This window comes from Protomyctophum parallelum, assembly GCF_964188405.1.
Source record: "Protomyctophum parallelum genome assembly, chromosome: 6".
In the NCBI taxonomy this organism is placed as follows: domain Eukaryota; kingdom Metazoa; phylum Chordata; class Actinopteri; order Myctophiformes; family Myctophidae; genus Protomyctophum; species Protomyctophum parallelum.
This window is the reverse complement of record NC_139701.1, coordinates 20,576,236-20,593,181: the sequence shown is the minus strand read 5'-3', so window position 1 is coordinate 20,593,181 and position 16,946 is coordinate 20,576,236. Positions and strand designations below refer to the sequence as shown.

Below are 16,946 nucleotides of genomic sequence, written 5' to 3'. Positions count from 1 at the left end.
TGTTGCTAAAAGCACGTTGAGCAATTTGAGTAATTAGCATATGTGACCATACCATTAACAATCTATATAAGGCAAAAAAAAACCTTCATTCTTTAAGTAGCATGTGACGACGTGTCAAGGGGGTTTTCATGATTCTGAATCCATTCCAAGCTTTAGTTTTGCACAAAGAATACCATCATCACAATTAAATGTGATGAGGTCAGCACATTTGAGCAAGTACGTGGCTATGTGGGCAAGTGGCACATGATGACATTTTGAATATTTTGCCTGGGAATATTGGGAATTAGCAAATATGTAAATAGTATGACTTTGTACTTCTGTTATAACATGCATGTTCTGGGTGGGTTTGTTGAAAACATAAATTACAGGACACATTTGTGACTTTGGGAACATAATTTAGTAGTTAAAATACATGTCATTTTTATGTCATTCATAATTGTATTATTACATATGAGCAGATACATATAATGGCTTTTAAATTCACTCAATATATTAATATTTACACTTAAGACATGGGAAATGTTTTTTTTAATGAAAACCTTGTGCAATAAGTGGAGCTGAAAACCTTAACATCTTGTCATTAATGGAAATTTGCTTAAAAAGCACACTTTGTCCTCTGTCTTTTCTACAGAGCAGAACATTACCAAATTGGTGAACATTTAAGCACAATAAATTCTAATATTTAATCTCAGAATGAGAAAATATAAATATTCAAGTGTAAATATAAGTGTTCAAGGGAGTGTGGAAGTCATCACTAGTGTTTGTGCATGCCCTTCTGTCAACCATAAACCCTTATCTATCCATGTGTAAGTGAAATGATTCAAGAGGAATGATTCAACAGCTGCCAGAAAATGAAAAGGGCAAAGAAATACAGTATGACATAAATATTATGGTTTACAAATTATGGCAAGTCCCTTTTTGATGTCCAGACGTTCTTAACTGTACATAGCGTTTCCCCATTCAGATTTAGTTGTTGTGACAATATGACACAAGGCCCAAAAGATGCTGACATAAAATGTAATATTAAATTGATCCTTGTGGTCCTTGTGCACAATTCCATTCACTGCACTGCATGTCTCTGGTCCCATCACCACCTCACATAAACCAGGAGCATGGGGAAACGTTATTTACTGGATGGTCACAGTAGAGCCACAAGCAATTTGGGACGTGTTGAGTTTATAATCTTGTTCAGAAATAGGCTTTCTATTAGCTCACAATATGTTTGCGGCACATTGTACGTTTGTAGATCATCGATTTTCATTGCGTGACCCAGACAAAGTATAAAATAGGGCATAAGTGGTTAAAAAGAACAAAAAGGCAGAACATGTGGTGAAAGAATTGTGCAAAACAAATGAGACAAACAAACAATGAAGGATGAATTTGCTGGAAACAACATACTCAGTCTTGACAAAGTAAATAATAAATAATCAATGGGACAGACCTGAAATGTGCTTAACCTGAAACAAATAACACTTTCCCCACTTCATAAGTACATTCATATTCATACAAAACAATGGGAGAGGAAAACTGCAGCAACCAGGAGGGGGCTATTACAAAGTGCTAACAGTTAATAGAAGCCTTTGGTAAAGACACAAGGATTAACTCACTGGTACAACACAGCCGTGATTCATATGTGACAATAGCCTGACCTACTGTATCTATCCTCGCACTCACATCTCCGTTGAGATAAAGCTACAATGCTGTGAACGTGAAATATGGTGTTCTGCTAGATATGCATTTTAAAGCAAGTTATGGCTCCTACAGAGACACTAGAAGACAGAAAAGAGAGAGCCCAGAGCCAATCCTGTCGCAGCTCCAGCGAGCATGCCCAGAGCCACGTCTCCGCCATCCTCACGCTGGCGCTCTCGGACGATGACATGGTTCACGCCCGGAGCAGGGTACGCTCCTGAAACTGATGTCACACAGTCAGTTTCAATTCCAGTTTGTTATATTGACACATAAACCTGAAATGAATCAAGTGAGACAACAGCTTTAACTTAAACTTGACTGCGTTTCAACGATGAGCTCTGGATAAGAGTGTCTGCTAAATCAGTGGTTCCCAAACTTTTTCATGTCAAGGACCCCCAAATTGACACAAATTAACCTGTGGAACCCCATAAGATTTTTACGGCTCTAGCAGTGATTCTCAACCCGTTTAATTTCAAGGACCCCCAGTTTGACATGCATAAAGTCTACTGGCCCCCATTTAATGGCATTTCTATCTCTGGGAGCCCAATTTATTTTGCAAATTTTTAGTTAAGTTAATTTAACTCTTCAGAGTTACAGTCCCATAAGGGTCCATTTGCTTCCAAACTATCATTTAGCTGGGGATCACCTGGAACTCCCTCAAGGACCCCTGGGGTCTCCGGACCCCACTTTGGGAACCACTCTGCTAAATGACTAAATTGCCATTGGCCCATCGTTTTCCCCCGTAGGAGACTCCGGTCAACAAAGTATATAGGGTGCAAGTGGTCAAATTATTTTACATACAGCCTATTGTCACAAACCATCTGGACTACTGCAATTCTCTTTTTTCTGGACTCCCAAAAAAAATCCATCAATCGCCTTCAACTAGTTCTAAACACAGCAGCCAGAGAGATATGACCATATTAGTCCTGTTCTCGCCTCATTGCATTGGTTACCAGTCATGTACAGAATTGATTAAAAAATTAACTTGTTTGTTTTTAAATCACTAAATGGACTAGCACCTACATACATTTCCGACCTCTTGTCCCCGCACATACCTTCCCGTAACCTCAGATCAGCAGACAAAGTTTTACTCAACCCCCCCAACACAAAGCTGGTGAGGCAAGGTGGCAGAGCCTTTGCTGCTAGGGCTCCACTGCTGTGGAACCAACTACCTCTGGAACTCAGACAGACCACTTCAGTGTCCACTTTTAAAAACCCACTATTATTTAAAGGCTTTTAATGAGTTTGAATGAACAGTTCCAGTTTCTGCTTTTTTTCTTGCTAGTCCATACCTTGGTACTGATATGGGTAAGCTACGGCATAGGGCTGCCCGTCAGCTGCATACACAATCTGGGTTCCATGTGGCTGTTGGGGAACATAGTTTCCATATTGGTCGTGTGCATAAACCTAATGAAAAATAAATCAAAGATCAAACAAAACAACAGGTAAAAACATGCAGTTGAAGTTCTGTTTCAGCAAGTAGCTGAAGTTACAGTACTACGCTTTAATCGAGATGTTTTGAATGTCTTCAGAACATAATGCCTTGCATGTATGAAAGTAAAAGTTGTATGTGTGCTTTACCTGAGGTTGGGGGGCATATTCATATTCTGTGTAGGGAGGAGGAGCGGATGCAATCACCTCCTGTGCAAATCCAATCTGATGAGTGACCATCTGCAAGAAGATAATTAAAAGAGGGTAACATTTTTATACAATATTAATATTTAGAATTTTGTAAGGATACATACATGTATTTGTACATACAGTATGTATGTTGTTCTGGCCATACAATACTTTCCTCAAGATATCGCAAAAACTATAATGTACAGTATAATAAACATTAATAAATGCGTGTCCTGGACCTGGTTCAAAGAAATCAATATCAGACTCATACAAATAGAGAAACACTTTAAGTGTAATAATTAATAATTAACAATACAATACAATTATCTTGCCCCACAGCATAAAACAACAACTCACTGTGTTAAGTCTAGCATCTTGAAGAGCCATGGTCCATGCCCTGAAATAAAGGGTGCAAAATAAGCTATTTTACTATGAATTGCATAGACGTCAAAGAAAATATACAAATGATGGTACCAGTATCCTTGATCAACCTAACTGACAATATGGGTGAATAAGAACATTAAAGACAACTGGTAAGGTCTCTTACAAAGAATCATCTGCACCGTCAGCACAGAGGCTGATGACCCGTCCGTCACGGCAAACGATCTGAAGCAAGGCATCACGACCCTTTCCCTCTGGTGGGTTCAGCTCTGGGGAGGAGCACAGCACAGGTGATAAAGCACTAGCACAGCACAGGACCCATTCCCAAGCCCACGGTGAGTAGAGCACAAAAGTAGTTTTGTTCACCGGGGTTCCCCAGGGGTCTATACTTAGCCCGTACGTTTTCCCCTCTAGTCTACACCATCTCCTTGCCACAAAATAGCAGCTCTACAATCTCACAACACGTCTCGTTGCTATGTGTTGTGAGCTTGTAGATCTCACTGGATGTTTGCCTATTGTTACACACCCAGAATAGGGACACCAGGGTTCACGTGGTTAACATATGAGAAGTAGAGGTCACCATGACAAAGTACCTTGACATGCAGCAGAACTGCGGATGTTAATGCAGTCCACCTTCATGTGGATGTCGTCCTCCATGTCTCGCCGCTGTTGGTCATCATAGAACACCAGTCGTCCATCAGCCGACAAGTCAAACCAGTTTTTCTTCCAACGACGTAATATTGTGCCTTAGACAGTCAAATTGAATTACACCAGAAGTTATTAAATGTATATTCCCCACATATACTATGCAGTAGTATGCCCAAAGATGATAATACACCATCATACATTGAACACATCATACATTGGAAACGGCTGGGGCCCAAATGTTGGAATTACTCACTCTGTCGGTGAAGCCAACCGCTTTTCACAATGGACATTCTGGAGGAAACACCTGCAAGAATTTTGACCACAACACTGTACTTTAAAACATTCAACAGTGTGAAGACCAGAATGAGATTAGTTTACTAGAATCATGAATGTTGAAACATTTTATACGAAGTAGCTTATAGTTAGCACTAGCACATGCCTTCGGCTCAATTTACTTTTGAGAATTTCAATAAAGGCGAAAACCTAAAATATCAAAAAAATTATATATGCATTGCTCACTCAAGCCTAGAAGGAGAAGGTTTACAAAACCTACCGATACATGGCATTGGTTATAAGAATGAACACATGAATACAGAGTTATAAAGCCCATTTAAAAGTAAAATTGTCTACTAGATGGCACATGTTCACTGTGCAGCTAGGACTTATAGGTTGGGAATTTCACCTCTGCTATTTTACTATCTGACTGACAATATTTACTATCTCATATTTGTAAGAGACACTATGACCACGTCAAACTATGTTTACCCACTATGTTGACACTGCAGGGTGTGTAGGCCTTTCTTTAGTTATGGCCATATGTCATCTTTTCATACAGATATTCTGTCTGGGTTTGAGTTAAACCTTTGATGAACATATGTTTCTAATAACGGATAATAATCAACAACCTTTGATGAATTGAACAGTGTGTTGACTGTTGAACTTTTGAATTATGTCAACCCAGTCCCAGATAGCTGCTGCCTGCTGGGCCTTTAGTTTACACACTTGTTCAACTCGAAAGATCAAAAATGTCAGCAGCTACAGTAAAGTAACTTAATGCCAAAACGTTACCACAAACCAACCTTTCTAATCTAAACAATAAGAACAACCTCGGTAGACATGATATTGACAAACGCCTTTACTTACTTTATTTAATGGAGTCGTTTTTATTATTTTTAAGAAGCGGTCCTCTGTGGTGTGGGATGATGGTGTAGGTCGCTGTAAACAAGAAGAGATGAGATGAGAGAGAGAGAAGCGAGATCAAGATGCCACTGGCCCACACTGGCCCCAAACAGAACAAATCAACAAGCTTGTGTAGATCTGTTCTTTTTTTGACAAGGTTGACGATCTTCGCGAACCTCAATATCTTTGGCGAGAGCGAGGAGTCGGCTGACTGACTGTCAATGACGTCACGAGGCATCAGCTGACTGTGGAAAGTGCTGTCAAGTCGATGTCACGTGGTCTGTGTTAATTAAATGTTTTACAAATACGAGGGAATGTAAATATATAACTAATCATCTCGAAAATAAAATACTTCAAAAATAAAATAAAAGTGTATGAAAACATGTATTTCAGTGTATGCATTACAAGTGCAACTAAAAAACGATGCTATTGGTTTCAAAAACACCAAGCTACCCTTAATATAGTCTACATGTATGTTTATTCTAACAGCAAATGAACATGTTAGTGTCGGTACATATTTTTCTTCTTGACTTCCAACTGTTTATATGATGTTTTGCATAGTATTGTATATATTTGTCTGTCGTAATTGTTTCAATGAATACAATTAATTTAGTAGCTTACAATGAAAACAAGCCATAGTGTTTTCTTGGGTTTAATTCCTCTTAACAGACCTATATTGATCCCTGTGTTTTTTTCCCTGCACAGCTGCTAATAAGTATTCATTCAATTGACACTTGACATACAGTGTGTGTGTGTGTGTGTGTGTGTGTGTGTGTGTGTGTGTGTGTGTGTGTTTGCGTTTGAAATTAAATTCATAACTGGACCGCCCCGGGTCATAAAACGAGCGCTCCCACTACACTACGGTATCCTGCCAGCCAACTTGTGGAAAATAACGCATTAGCAACACAGCTAACCTGAAATGGCGACGGCGATATACTTGGAACATTACCTTGACAGTAAGTCTGTGCTCAGACAGTAAATGTATTATTTAATCGTTTGAGTAACTTATACGCACACTATAGCCTTTATGAAGACGCCAATAACCCCAGCAAAGTAACAATTGTATGTGGTATTAAATAATGATTAATCGCCACAGCCTTTAACGCTAGCTGTGTTTAAAACCTTATAACGGGACTTGCATTGATTCGCTTATAAAGGTCATAATGGAGTGAGTTTTGTAACAGACACGCTTATCATTAAAACATGAGTGTAGTACGGTACTCCACTTGACTAAAGTACACAACACAACACACACAAACTGCAAACGTTGCTATAACGTTACATTACCCTATTAGTCTTAACAGATGAACTATAAACTACTGATGCGGGCGGCGATTTATTGCATTTGTATGGTTGTTGAGTCGCACTAGCTTTGTTGTTTTTTTAATGTGTTAAGTCGGCATAACATTATTAAAACATTTACAACTTGTTGGAGTGGCCATCATTTCCCGTCACTCGCTGCGCTGGGCGGGATGTTTTGATTGCTCAAAGTGCGTCATGTTTAGCACGATAAGAACTGACACAAATGTACGTTAGTTTAGATGAAGGGGGTGCCCCATTGGGCGGAGAATTTGACAATGCCGTTATTTCAACCAAATACTACTATTGTTTGTGTTGATTCTGATTATGGTGCTGTTGAACTTGTTAGTGTTGTAGTAAAACAGTTATTCTCTTACTCAGGTATTGAGAATCTACCATGTGAGCTGCAGAGGAACTTTACTTTAATGCGGGACCTGGACAATCGAACAGAAGGTGATACATCTATTTAGAGCTTTTGACTACAATATTGAAATTGTTTTAAACGGGTCTATGTGCACTGCACATTTAAAGTCACTGTTATGGAGAATACAAATGTCAAAAAATTTCTAGCATTGTGCATTTTCTTTTTACTTCCTGTAGAGAAAAAAAGTGAGATTGACAAACTGGCTCAGGAATACATAGCCAATGTGAAAAACCTGGCTTCAGAACAGAGGGTGGAACACCTACAGAAGATCCAGAATGCTTACAGCAAATGTAAAGAGTTCAGTGACGACAAAGTGCAGCTTGCCATGCAGACCTATGAAATGGTTAGTGCATTTGCACCCTATTTAATACTAGTCTGTGGCAGAAATAGCCTTAACATACTTGCAACATGTCTTCTTTGTCTATAAGTTCATACATAAATAGGGGATGCCTGTTTGAAAGTGGTTACAATTAAAAACAAGTTCACACATAATCTGTGTGCTGCAGGTGGACAAGCACATCCGTAGGCTGGATGCTGACCTAGCGCGGTTTGAGAATGAACTGAAAGAGAAGCTGGAGGTGAGCGGCTATGAAAGTCCAGATGGAAGATCGCTGAAAAGTAAGTCTGCGGTCACTGAAAGGCTAGCCTCGTTTTTTGTTCGCATTACCGAAAGGCTAATTCAGAGAGCACTTTCTCAAAATAATAACATTTGTGTGCTCATGCATATCCATGACTTGTTTTTGCTCAGAGGCTGAATCCAGAAGCCTGAGAGAGAAGCGTGGGTCTAAGGCAAGAGGAAGGAAAGGCTCTGATGAAGACTCTCCCAGGAAGAAGCTTAAAAGCAGGTACTCTTTCTGAGGGACCACTGGTTTTCTCTGTAGCTGGATGAATATTGAGATGTGGCGATGCCTTCTTTACAGGATAAATCTCAGTGTAAACCCAATGTCATATTGACTTGGACTCAGAAAAACAATTTTTATACAGATCAGGAGAGATCTCAGATCATTTATTAGCTTCCAATATAATTGTTCCAGATCCAATATGTCTAATTTGTTTTTGTTTCATCACTTCTAATTGCACTTGTTTACCCTCAATACTGAGGGTTATGTATGAACTCTTTCATGATGAGATCTAATTGGTACAGTATACTGTAATGAAAATGTACAGTATTTTCTGTTTACTAAAGAGCTATAGAGACCGCTCTTTCTGAACTAAACAAACACTAGCAATGATCGGAATATAGAGCTAACAAGGAAAAATGTTTTATGTGATGCTCCAGATGCTAACCCCCAAACATCATGCCACCTCTGCTAAAGCTTAATCTGTTTGTGTTCAGCTATGAAATCAAGTTATGCTGTGTTGTGTGCTGTGTACAGTATGTCTTGGATGTGACACACAGTTTCCTAACAGTTGAAAATAAATCAATATAATGGCATATGAATATCTGACTAATTGAATGCATTTCCCCTTCATTTCAACGCTTCAAATTTAAAGAAGCTGTTTTAACTGTTGCCCATTCATCTGCCTGACAGTGGCAGTGGCTGTATACTGTATAGTCTCATTTAATTCTGTCCATGTGTTCTGTTGTAACCCTAGTCCAGACCTGAGTGATACTCTCCTGCAAATGCAGCCGTCAGATGTTTTGGACATGCCAGTTGATCCCAATGAGCCCACATACTGCCTGTGCCATCAGGTGTCATATGGAGAGATGATTGGTTGTGATAACCCTGACGTAAGTTTTAACAACCGCAACCCTGGTGTCATTACCGTATTTTGCGCAAACTTTAAAAATGGCAAGAGTAACGGTAAAATGTTTTTTCATGACAATTTTCAGTGTCCAATTGAGTGGTTTCACTTCGCTTGTGTTGATCTCGCTACAAAGCCCAAGGGAAAATGGTAAGTTTTTAAACATACATTTTTAGTGGGCTGCATTTCTGCCTGTGCAGTGGACATCTTTGTATAGAGTATCTTATTTCTTGGTGTGTTCATTGCCTGCCATCTCATCTTTCAGGTTTTGCCCTAGATGTACCCAAGATAAGAAGAAGAAATGAGATTTCATATATTACTTTTCTAATGTATTTCGTTGATGTAGTTGAATTGTGTAATATATATATATTTCCTTTTTTATAACTTCTTTTCCATATAAATGGAGTGTCAGAAACAAAGCTTTTATTTAAAGGCCCAATCCAGATTTGGAGTATAGCTGCTCTGACACCATTCCCCATTTTTAGCCTAGCTGTTTGTTCTTGGATTTCTTTAATACACAAATTGGTTTGTAAAGATCTTGATTCAAGTTCAAAATTATAACAGCCGGTAGTAAACAAATGTAATTTGGGGAAATGGGCCTGTATTTGTTGGTGGACAAGATAGTTAAAGAGATTACTTTGTCATCAGCAAGTCCTGTCCTACTGTATTAGAGTCTGTGTATATACTCGTCATTGATATACTCAAAAATCCTGGATTGCGGCTTAAACATACTTGAAATTATAATTTTATAAAGAACTATTTTTTCAGATTAATAGCCTGCTGATATTTTTAATCTAAAACCCCTAAATCCTACTAAAATCGTGTTGATAAAAGGAATTCTATGTGAAATTCAGTTCACTTTCCTACCTCCTTGGAATGCACAAGCACTGCATACATGACTGCAACTGATACCTGTGTAAAATGTGTCATGATTAGCTTAAACCAAACAACAAACTCATTCTGTCCCGTTTTGATTTGCAGAAACAAAACAAAAAATGACATTTTGAATGTATTGTGGTACTAACGATCAGTGTCTGTCAGTTGAAAGAGGCATTGAAGCACTTTGAATGAAAATACCCCCTAAAGAGGTTTTAATACTGCAGGCTTGTTTTATGTAACTTAGCCATAGTACATCACATCATGAAAAATATATTTTATATACGATACAATATTTTATGGACACATTTATTTTCCAAAGATATATTTGTTGTATTGTACTCCTTATTGAGTTTTCATTTTAAATTGTTTATTCAATAGGATTCTCAGCATCCATTTGCCTATTCAGCTGTGAATATCAATCATGTTAGTCTAAGCTTGGTGTAAAGGAGCCAAAGTCTTTGTATTTTGTAAATTTCAGTATTTTATATTAAATAAATATTCAAAACAAACTCATGCATTCATTCATTGTACATTGAGCTAGCTAAAAGTATTTAACATGGGGACAAGGAATTTAGTCGGATAACGTATCTTGCAAATGTACTGACAAATGGCATGCATCCGTCTATTTCTGTCTGGTCCCAGTGACTAAGCACTAACCTTTGCATCTTTAAAAAAAAAATAGAACATTGATTTGATATGTACTTTTGGATTATATGAATGATATTCTGCTGAGCCTGCAGAAAGTAATAGTTGAAGTCGTACAATTTGTCTCACACGTTACTGCAGTGAAATGTGTTCTCCGCATTTGACCCATCTCTTGGAGCACTACTCAGTTCACACAGGTGTGATTTTAGTAATCTGGTTTGTGGTTCACTACTGAGTCCAACTGGAAGGTAACAGCCAACATCGGGGATGGTAATAGCTGAATGGTCAGAGGCTGTGTGGGAAACAGAAGGTCCCAGGCCCTGGCTATGTTTAAGTGTCAATGTGCAAGACACGTGACCCGCTTTCCCCCGCAGGACTAACACAGGTTTCCGTTTCACATCATGTTTTAAAATTCATTATCAGAGTCTTCATCCCAGCTGCACCTTTCTTTAGATGCTGGAGTAAATTCCACTTCCAAGTCGTACACAAATTCTGGGTCATCCTTGCGCCTGCGATTGCGCTCAAAGAGCTCATCCATTTTTCCCTTCTTGCGAGCCAGTTCCTCGTCATCTAGCTTGTTGAGGTCTTCATCAGGGTTCACGTGAAAAGAGTCGATACTCTGCTGTAGACTGTGGCCATGCATGTGATCTCGTAGCAGTATGTGAAGCCTTTCCAACTGGCTGTGTGACACTCCCTCCAAGTATGCCTTATGCCGAGAGTTGTTCTTCAGTCTTTCAGCAGCCATGCCACAATCTAGTAGGGGGTGGTAAAATGGACATTGTGGCATGATTTCTTTATAGGTACTTCAAACTAGTCAGTAGGAACATCTAAAACTAAACTTCCTCCACTGGCATTGTTGCATAAACGGATTAAACACACTTCCAACAAGAATACAGTAGAGATAAAGGTTTGAGATTTCAAATGGACAGTTCTAACCAGAGGGTGATCTTAGGTGTAAAGAAGGCAGTGTGAACACAATGCCTATTCATGTCTCATTGAATATAGCAATAAGTGGCCAATGATAAATGTGATTCATATTGAAGCATTTGAAGGTATAATAACTTATTTTTAATTAATAACTTATACATCCCTTTTTTATTTTATAAGGAAACGTATCAAACCACAATATTTTATATCCTTATTGGCTCTGGTCCATAGCTCTAATGTGCATCTAATGCAAAGGTATTAGAGCTGTGGACCAGAGCTAAAGTACAATAAAGTGACACTGAATGTTGAAACAAACCAGTTATTAGGTTAGCCCCATATGTGCCCTCTCCCTACGCTCATTCTGTAGCTCCGAGATGAGGTCACACACTGGGCCCCTCCCACCGCGTTTCAGAAACGGCGCAAGTTTCCACAATAAGTGTTTCTTATCCTTACCACACCATTAATCCAAAACGTGTAGGGCCCATGCAGGTTTACACTAATTCAAATTTAGGATCGGCCCAGAAAATCCAACTAGAGATTTGAACTGAGCCTTTACGTCCCGTATTTTGTCAGTCGCTTCCATGTTTATCAAGGAAGTGTGCGTGTGCGCGTGCATGTCGAGTGAACTGAAGTCAGTTGGACATTTTCGACCAGGGGAGGCGCTAAAGCTTTTCAACTTCCTTGATAAACATGGAAGCGACTGACAAAATACGGGACGTAAAGGCTCAGTTCAAATCTCTAGTTGGATTTTCTGGGCCGATCCTAAATTTGAATTAGTGTAAACCTGCATGGGCCCTACACGTTTTGGATTAATGGTGTGGTAAGGATAAGAAACACTTATTGTGGAAACTTGCGCCGTTTCTGAAACGCGGTGGGGAGTGTGACCTCATCTCGGAGCTACAGAATGAGCGTAGGGAGAGGGCACATATGGGGCTAAATTTATTAGGTATGTAATAAGCTGTAGTAGGGGTGACGTGTGTGTGTGTGTGTGTGAGATGCCCACCTGAACATTTGGAGAAGTTCCTCACAGGTATGATTCTTTTGCGTATGTTGTGAGTTTCTTTGTGTTCATAAATCACGATGATAGAAGGGGGGCTGAAATGCACTCCACACCGTTTGGCTTCAAAAGACATCTTTGTGTGATGGAGATTCTTCTCTTGGCGTTCTCTCAGCTATGTGATCATCAGCTAGCTAGCCTCGATACCCAGGCTTTCATTTCAGCGAGCTAACTTTTGATTCAAATAAAAACAGTTACATTAGCGAAAATAATACTAGTTTTCATAGTTCGAAACGTTGGCTAGACCAGACCTGTTTCCAAGGTTTCTAGTCTACTCTAATGCTTCTTGACTGACTCTTGTTAGGAGTGCGGACCTTAGCTGCGGACGCGATGACAAATCTCGGGCTGGCTAAAGTGAGGGCGACTGTATATTGTTTATATTATGCCTTGCCTATCGTTTAATATAAATAATTGTACAATATATTACAATCTTCAACACTGCGGATATTAGTTCTCATTTGCATGTGTTAGTAGTTACATTCCCATATATATTTGACTGCTAAAATGTGCCATTTTGATACTTTCAACCAGGCACCGTTGTAGACAGCTTCCGCCTTACTAGTAAAAAGGGTCCTTCTAATTTCACTTCCGTAAACAAATCGAAGGAAGACCACTGTCAGTTTGTTATTCATTTGTGAACTATTTAATATCTATTAAAAGGATCATATCAAGATCAAGGATGTATGTTGTTGTTCTCTTAACTACATTGACTTATTTAGTGACGTGTTCGGTTGGAAAGGGTAAGTTATATGCTAATTATTATGATATTATGATCATAACTAAAATCTTGTTTTTTATTACTCACGTCCGTTCTATGACATGTATACATTAAACACCTTTCAGATGACATCTGTGGTATTCTTAAGCCGTGGCTTTTGTCAACATCGATTTCAATGGAGTTGAATAAAAAGGGCTTTCACAGGTAATGTCAGTGATTTATTTTTCAATCAAACAAACAAAATAAAAACAATTAAGTCTGTTTGTACAGTACATCTATGATAATGTCATGTGTTTAGGGAGCTGGTAAACACTGTTAAATTTGGTCCCGATGTTCCAAATGGCCTCAAAGTTATGCTGATCCATAGATGGCCTAGAGGCGTTTATGTTGATCCATATGAACTGGCATCACTGAGGGATCGTAGTCACTTGGAGGTACATTTATCAATTTGAATTGACCCCAATGTTGTGCACATACATTTTCCATTTGTTGATCCAAATGTCAAAACTATAATAATTCTTCTTTATCCGACTCTAAAAGGTACTCCTAGATTCAACCATTGACCTGGAGGCACCTGCACACAAGTCTGTGGGGTTTGTTGCATTTGTGTATCCCTCCCTGGATGAACAGAATCCCACACTTGTTGAAGCAGTCATTCCAATCCATGGCCGCTATCATGAGCCCTCTTATGACGGTGAACAATTTGTTCTAGTCCATTTAGATCTCCCAGAGCTACTTCTGCGTACAGACACATGTGAGTTGTTTCTGGGTTATTTAACCATATTAACCCTGGTATCCCCACATTTTCAAATTCCGTCACATTATTTCCTTTTTTTAAACTATTAAAAAATATCAGATCTAAAACATGTTGCAATGTGAAATCTGAAAGTCCCCTCCATAACATTAAAAAAATAAGCATTTCAGTGCAGAATTTATCTATTCTCATTGATACTGTGTTGTTTATGAAATAGTTTGATTTATTATTTACTGTTTTATGTTGTTAAGCACTTTGTTTAAAAAGGTCCTATATAAATAAAGTGTATTATTATTATTACAGGTTCACAGCTTAGCCACTTCTCATCACCCCATGCTGTTGTGGAAGCCCCGTGCACTGCTGAAAACTCCAGCATATGTCAGTGGGTTAAAATCCAACATCAGGTGATTGTTTACCAATTCAGCTTTACAAATGATGATTTCTGTCAATGAAAACCATGGTATACTCTCCCATTTGTAATGTCTGCTTTAACTCCAAAATGTTTGTCGTGTAGGAGCAGGACCATGCAAGCTTCCAGATCCCGGTTGGTGATGGGTCTTTGATGACCGCTGTGTGTGCTGGAACCCTTGTAGTTACACTGATGTGCTGTGTGGCACTCTCAAAATCCATCTGGAAGCATGGCATTATTTAAACGAGAATATGTATGGTATGCATCTAACAGCTGTATGTTGGGTACTGTAAATGCATATATTGTATATTTTTGCAAGCTGTTGAATTCTTGAGATTTTGCACTGCACTTTATGAAGAATTTTCAAGCTGCCTGTCCTTCAAATCCAGTCTTATATTCCACTGATCAGATTCATCAGAACGGTTATGGCCATTTGAAATGGCGAGAGCTGGCGAGAACTTCTGTGAACTGAGCTGTAGTGCCCAATATGTGTAGAATTTAGGTTTAGGGAGAACAGTGTGCCTGTGATCGTTGGGGTCCTAATGTGGCCTCTGGTGTGACTATTGTCATGACAGACCCATGTACAGTGTGCCGTGTTTGATGCAGATTAAGGAATGGTGCACCTGTGGCACCCAGGGGCCCTTGATGTGGCCCTTGGGGGCACAGGTGGTCCTTGGTGTGGTGTGTCTATTCTGATGGTAGGCCCCTGGCCTAAACAGTGTTTGTGCTAGCTAAGTTTAGTGAGGACTGGAGCAATGGTGCATGGGGATGTGGCTCCTGGGGGCCACACATGGCCCCTGGTGTGGCTATTCTAATGGCAGACCCCTGCGGATCGAAGCAACTACAGATGCACCTTGCAAGTTTGCATGTTGCGTTCATGACGTCACTGTTGGTCCCCCCGTTAAGTGAAGTTCATTATGTCACTACATGGGATTTTACAATCATCATGGGGCCCCTACGATGACCCAGGATACTCTTACAGTCCACTCCTAAAGGGTCATTACTTTTTCATGACTGATTCTGTTCATAGACAAGTCATCCACAAGCAGCTCTGTCAAGCCAGCTGGTACACATGCTGTCTAATGTTTAGAATGATTCACAGATTGTGAATTATGAATTGCCCCTGCTGTCATCTTTTGGTACCACATATTTGAGAATAGCTGAAAGAGTGGCTTTTCACAAAAATACTTCCTAACAAGGTCATTGAGGAAACTGCCAAACTGAAGATAAAACGCTATTTAAAATCTGGGCTGACCTAGAGACACTAGAGAATCATCTCCTAAGTGGTGAAAACATGCATTGCCGGTGTGATGATTTTATATTACCTGATGTATCCACTATCCTGCTACTGTTTGTTTATTCTGCCTGTAGTTTGTTTTCTTGATATTGTATTGTCAAGCCACATTTAGTTATTTACTATTGTGCAAGAAAGCCTTTGACTGTGTTTGGCACAAAGGGCTGTGGCAGGTTCTCAGAAACTACAACTCTGACAATAACCTCATACAGGTCATTCAATCGTATGTTCGTACAAATACCTAGGAGTAGTAATAGACCATCTGTTGTCATGGAACGATCAGATTGATGTGTGTAAGAAAACAAAGCAAATAATCTACTTCCTTTGCCAAGTGTTTTTCACTTGTTTTTCCACTACTGAGTGTTCTTTAGTACTGTAGTACCACCTGGTATGGATGTTTGTCTGCAGCCCTGAAGTCACAACTGCTGCAACAACTGAACATACATTTTGTTCAAAGATTGTTGGACAACCACTTCAGAAACTTTATACATCCATGTATGATAACGGCATCCTAAGGTTAGCAAGGAATGTCACCTCTAATACTAAGCATGTGTTGTATGGAGAATATAGGTTGCTACCTTCAGGAAGGAGATATGGTGTACTGTACCAGCATACAATAAGGTCAGACTAAAGAGGTCCTTTGTCCACCAGTCGACCTTTAGGCTTAATCAGGAGTTGTAGTAGTAGTAGTAGTAGTCTTTATGTATGTAAATTGTCTTGTTCTTTGTTTTATGTCAAATGTGTGTATATGTGTTCTGCATACTTGGCTCGCAAGACAAATGTCAGTGTGAACTGACAATGAAGTACTATATATCTATATCAATCACTCTACAGTCTACACAAAGTCAATATGATGTAAATTCTCCATTCATTGTCAATGGGAATTTAATGTTTGTGTAAGACGAAAATCTACACTAATAGTGTAGATTCTCTTATAGCTGTAAGCAGCTATAAGTTAAAAAGTTAAAAAAGAAACATGGTAGGTAGACTGGAGATGACGTCAGTGTTTTTGGTTACGCTGATTGGCTGAAAAGGTTATTTGTCAACGCTGTAGTCCCGTAGCCAGAGTCGGACTCCATTCGCATGTAAAAAGGCTGAAAAGTATAACAATTTAACATTTACTCAGAGAGATCTAAAGGTCAAGGGTCTTTTGACGAATGAATGAGTGGGAGCTTCAATTCCTCATGGCCCTCTAAAACTGCTAAGATTTTCACATAAACAAAACTAACTAACTAGGCCATACCCGTTTAGGTACCCGTTCCTTTTTAGCGCCCCTC

At 39.2% G+C, this 16,946-nt stretch overlaps 4 protein-coding genes across 7 annotated transcripts; 2 read left to right on the top strand and 2 right to left on the bottom strand.

Moving 5' to 3' along the window:
* Window positions 1-380: 380 nt before the first annotated feature.
* Window positions 381-6,999, bottom strand: plekhb2 (pleckstrin homology domain containing, family B (evectins) member 2). 2 transcript variants are annotated; one of them, XM_083767394.1, is made up of 9 exons: window positions 6,941-6,999; window positions 5,482-5,553; window positions 4,592-4,642; window positions 4,284-4,436; window positions 3,857-3,959; window positions 3,667-3,706; window positions 3,271-3,360; window positions 2,982-3,096; window positions 381-1,912 (listed from the first exon to the last, which is right to left on the bottom strand). In XM_083767394.1, exons 3-9 carry the CDS (start codon window positions 4,626-4,628, stop codon window positions 1,770-1,772), a joined length of 681 nt encoding a protein of 226 aa, XP_083623520.1. In that variant the 5' UTR covers window positions 4,629-4,642; window positions 5,482-5,553; window positions 6,941-6,999; the 3' UTR covers window positions 381-1,769. The 2 variants fall into 2 exon arrangements, with proteins under 2 accessions (XP_083623520.1, XP_083623521.1); XM_083767395.1 differs by lacking the exon at window positions 6,941-6,999 and adding an exon at window positions 5,694-5,711.
* ing5a (inhibitor of growth family, member 5a) lies at window positions 6,363-10,374 on the top strand. The gene is made up of 8 exons (XM_083767393.1): window positions 6,363-6,473; window positions 7,198-7,269; window positions 7,417-7,583; window positions 7,747-7,858; window positions 7,989-8,085; window positions 8,837-8,972; window positions 9,075-9,136; window positions 9,252-10,374. The coding sequence occupies exons 1-8, from the start codon at window positions 6,437-6,439 to the stop codon at window positions 9,289-9,291; spliced, it is 723 nt and encodes a 240-aa protein (XP_083623519.1). The 5' UTR covers window positions 6,363-6,436; the 3' UTR covers window positions 9,292-10,374.
* A 115-nt stretch (window positions 10,375-10,489) lies between these two features.
* cep19 (centrosomal protein 19) lies at window positions 10,490-12,786 on the bottom strand. The gene is made up of 2 exons (XM_083767396.1): window positions 12,441-12,786; window positions 10,490-11,263 (listed from the first exon to the last, which is right to left on the bottom strand). Exons 1-2 carry the CDS (start codon window positions 12,568-12,570, stop codon window positions 10,917-10,919), a joined length of 477 nt encoding a protein of 158 aa, XP_083623522.1. The 5' UTR covers window positions 12,571-12,786; the 3' UTR covers window positions 10,490-10,916.
* Window positions 12,787-13,098: 312 nt separating this feature from the next.
* pigx (phosphatidylinositol glycan anchor biosynthesis, class X) lies at window positions 13,099-14,732 on the top strand. 3 transcript variants are annotated; one of them, XM_083767072.1, is made up of 6 exons: window positions 13,099-13,234; window positions 13,338-13,416; window positions 13,580-13,646; window positions 13,753-13,966; window positions 14,270-14,370; window positions 14,481-14,732. In XM_083767072.1, exons 1-6 carry the CDS (start codon window positions 13,174-13,176, stop codon window positions 14,616-14,618), a joined length of 660 nt encoding a protein of 219 aa, XP_083623198.1. In that variant the 5' UTR covers window positions 13,099-13,173; the 3' UTR covers window positions 14,619-14,732. The 3 variants fall into 3 exon arrangements, with proteins under 3 accessions (XP_083623198.1, XP_083623197.1, XP_083623196.1); XM_083767071.1 differs by having other exon boundaries at window positions 13,511-13,646; window positions 14,487-14,732; XM_083767070.1 differs by having other exon boundaries at window positions 13,511-13,646.
* Window positions 14,733-16,946: the final 2,214 nt, after the last annotated feature.

Excerpts from the sequence above, each read along its gene's own strand:
- plekhb2 (XM_083767394.1), bottom strand. The coding sequence starts at position 4,628 with ATGTCCATTGTGAAAAGCGGTTGGCTTCACCGACAGA. Across the intron at positions 3,097-3,270 it reads AATATGCCCCCCAACCTCAG|GTTTATGCACACGACCAATA; the intron begins GTAAAGCACACA and ends ATTTTTCATTAG. Across the intron at positions 1,913-2,981 it reads TTACCCATATCAGTACCAAG|TTTCAGGAGCGTACCCTGCT; the intron begins GTATGGACTAGC and ends GTGTGACATCAG.
- pigx (XM_083767070.1), top strand. The coding sequence starts at position 13,174 with ATGTATGTTGTTGTTCTCTTAACTACATTGACTTATTTAGTGACGTGT. Across the intron at positions 13,647-13,752 it reads GGGATCGTAGTCACTTGGAG|GTACTCCTAGATTCAACCAT; the intron begins GTACATTTATCA and ends CGACTCTAAAAG. Across the intron at positions 13,967-14,269 it reads ACTTCTGCGTACAGACACAT|GTTCACAGCTTAGCCACTTC; the intron begins GTGAGTTGTTTC and ends TTATTATTACAG.
- cep19 (XM_083767396.1), bottom strand. The coding sequence starts at position 12,570 with ATGTCTTTTGAAGCCAAACGGTGTGGAGTGCATTTCAGCCCCCCTTCT. Across the intron at positions 11,264-12,440 it reads GAACTTCTCCAAATGTTCAG|ATTGTGGCATGGCTGCTGAA; the intron begins GTGGGCATCTCA and ends ACCCCCTACTAG.
- ing5a (XM_083767393.1), top strand. The coding sequence starts at position 6,437 with ATGGCGACGGCGATATACTTGGAACATTACCTTGACA. Across the intron at positions 7,270-7,416 it reads CCTGGACAATCGAACAGAAG|AGAAAAAAAGTGAGATTGAC; the intron begins GTGATACATCTA and ends TACTTCCTGTAG. Across the intron at positions 7,584-7,746 it reads CCATGCAGACCTATGAAATG|GTGGACAAGCACATCCGTAG; the intron begins GTTAGTGCATTT and ends TGTGTGCTGCAG.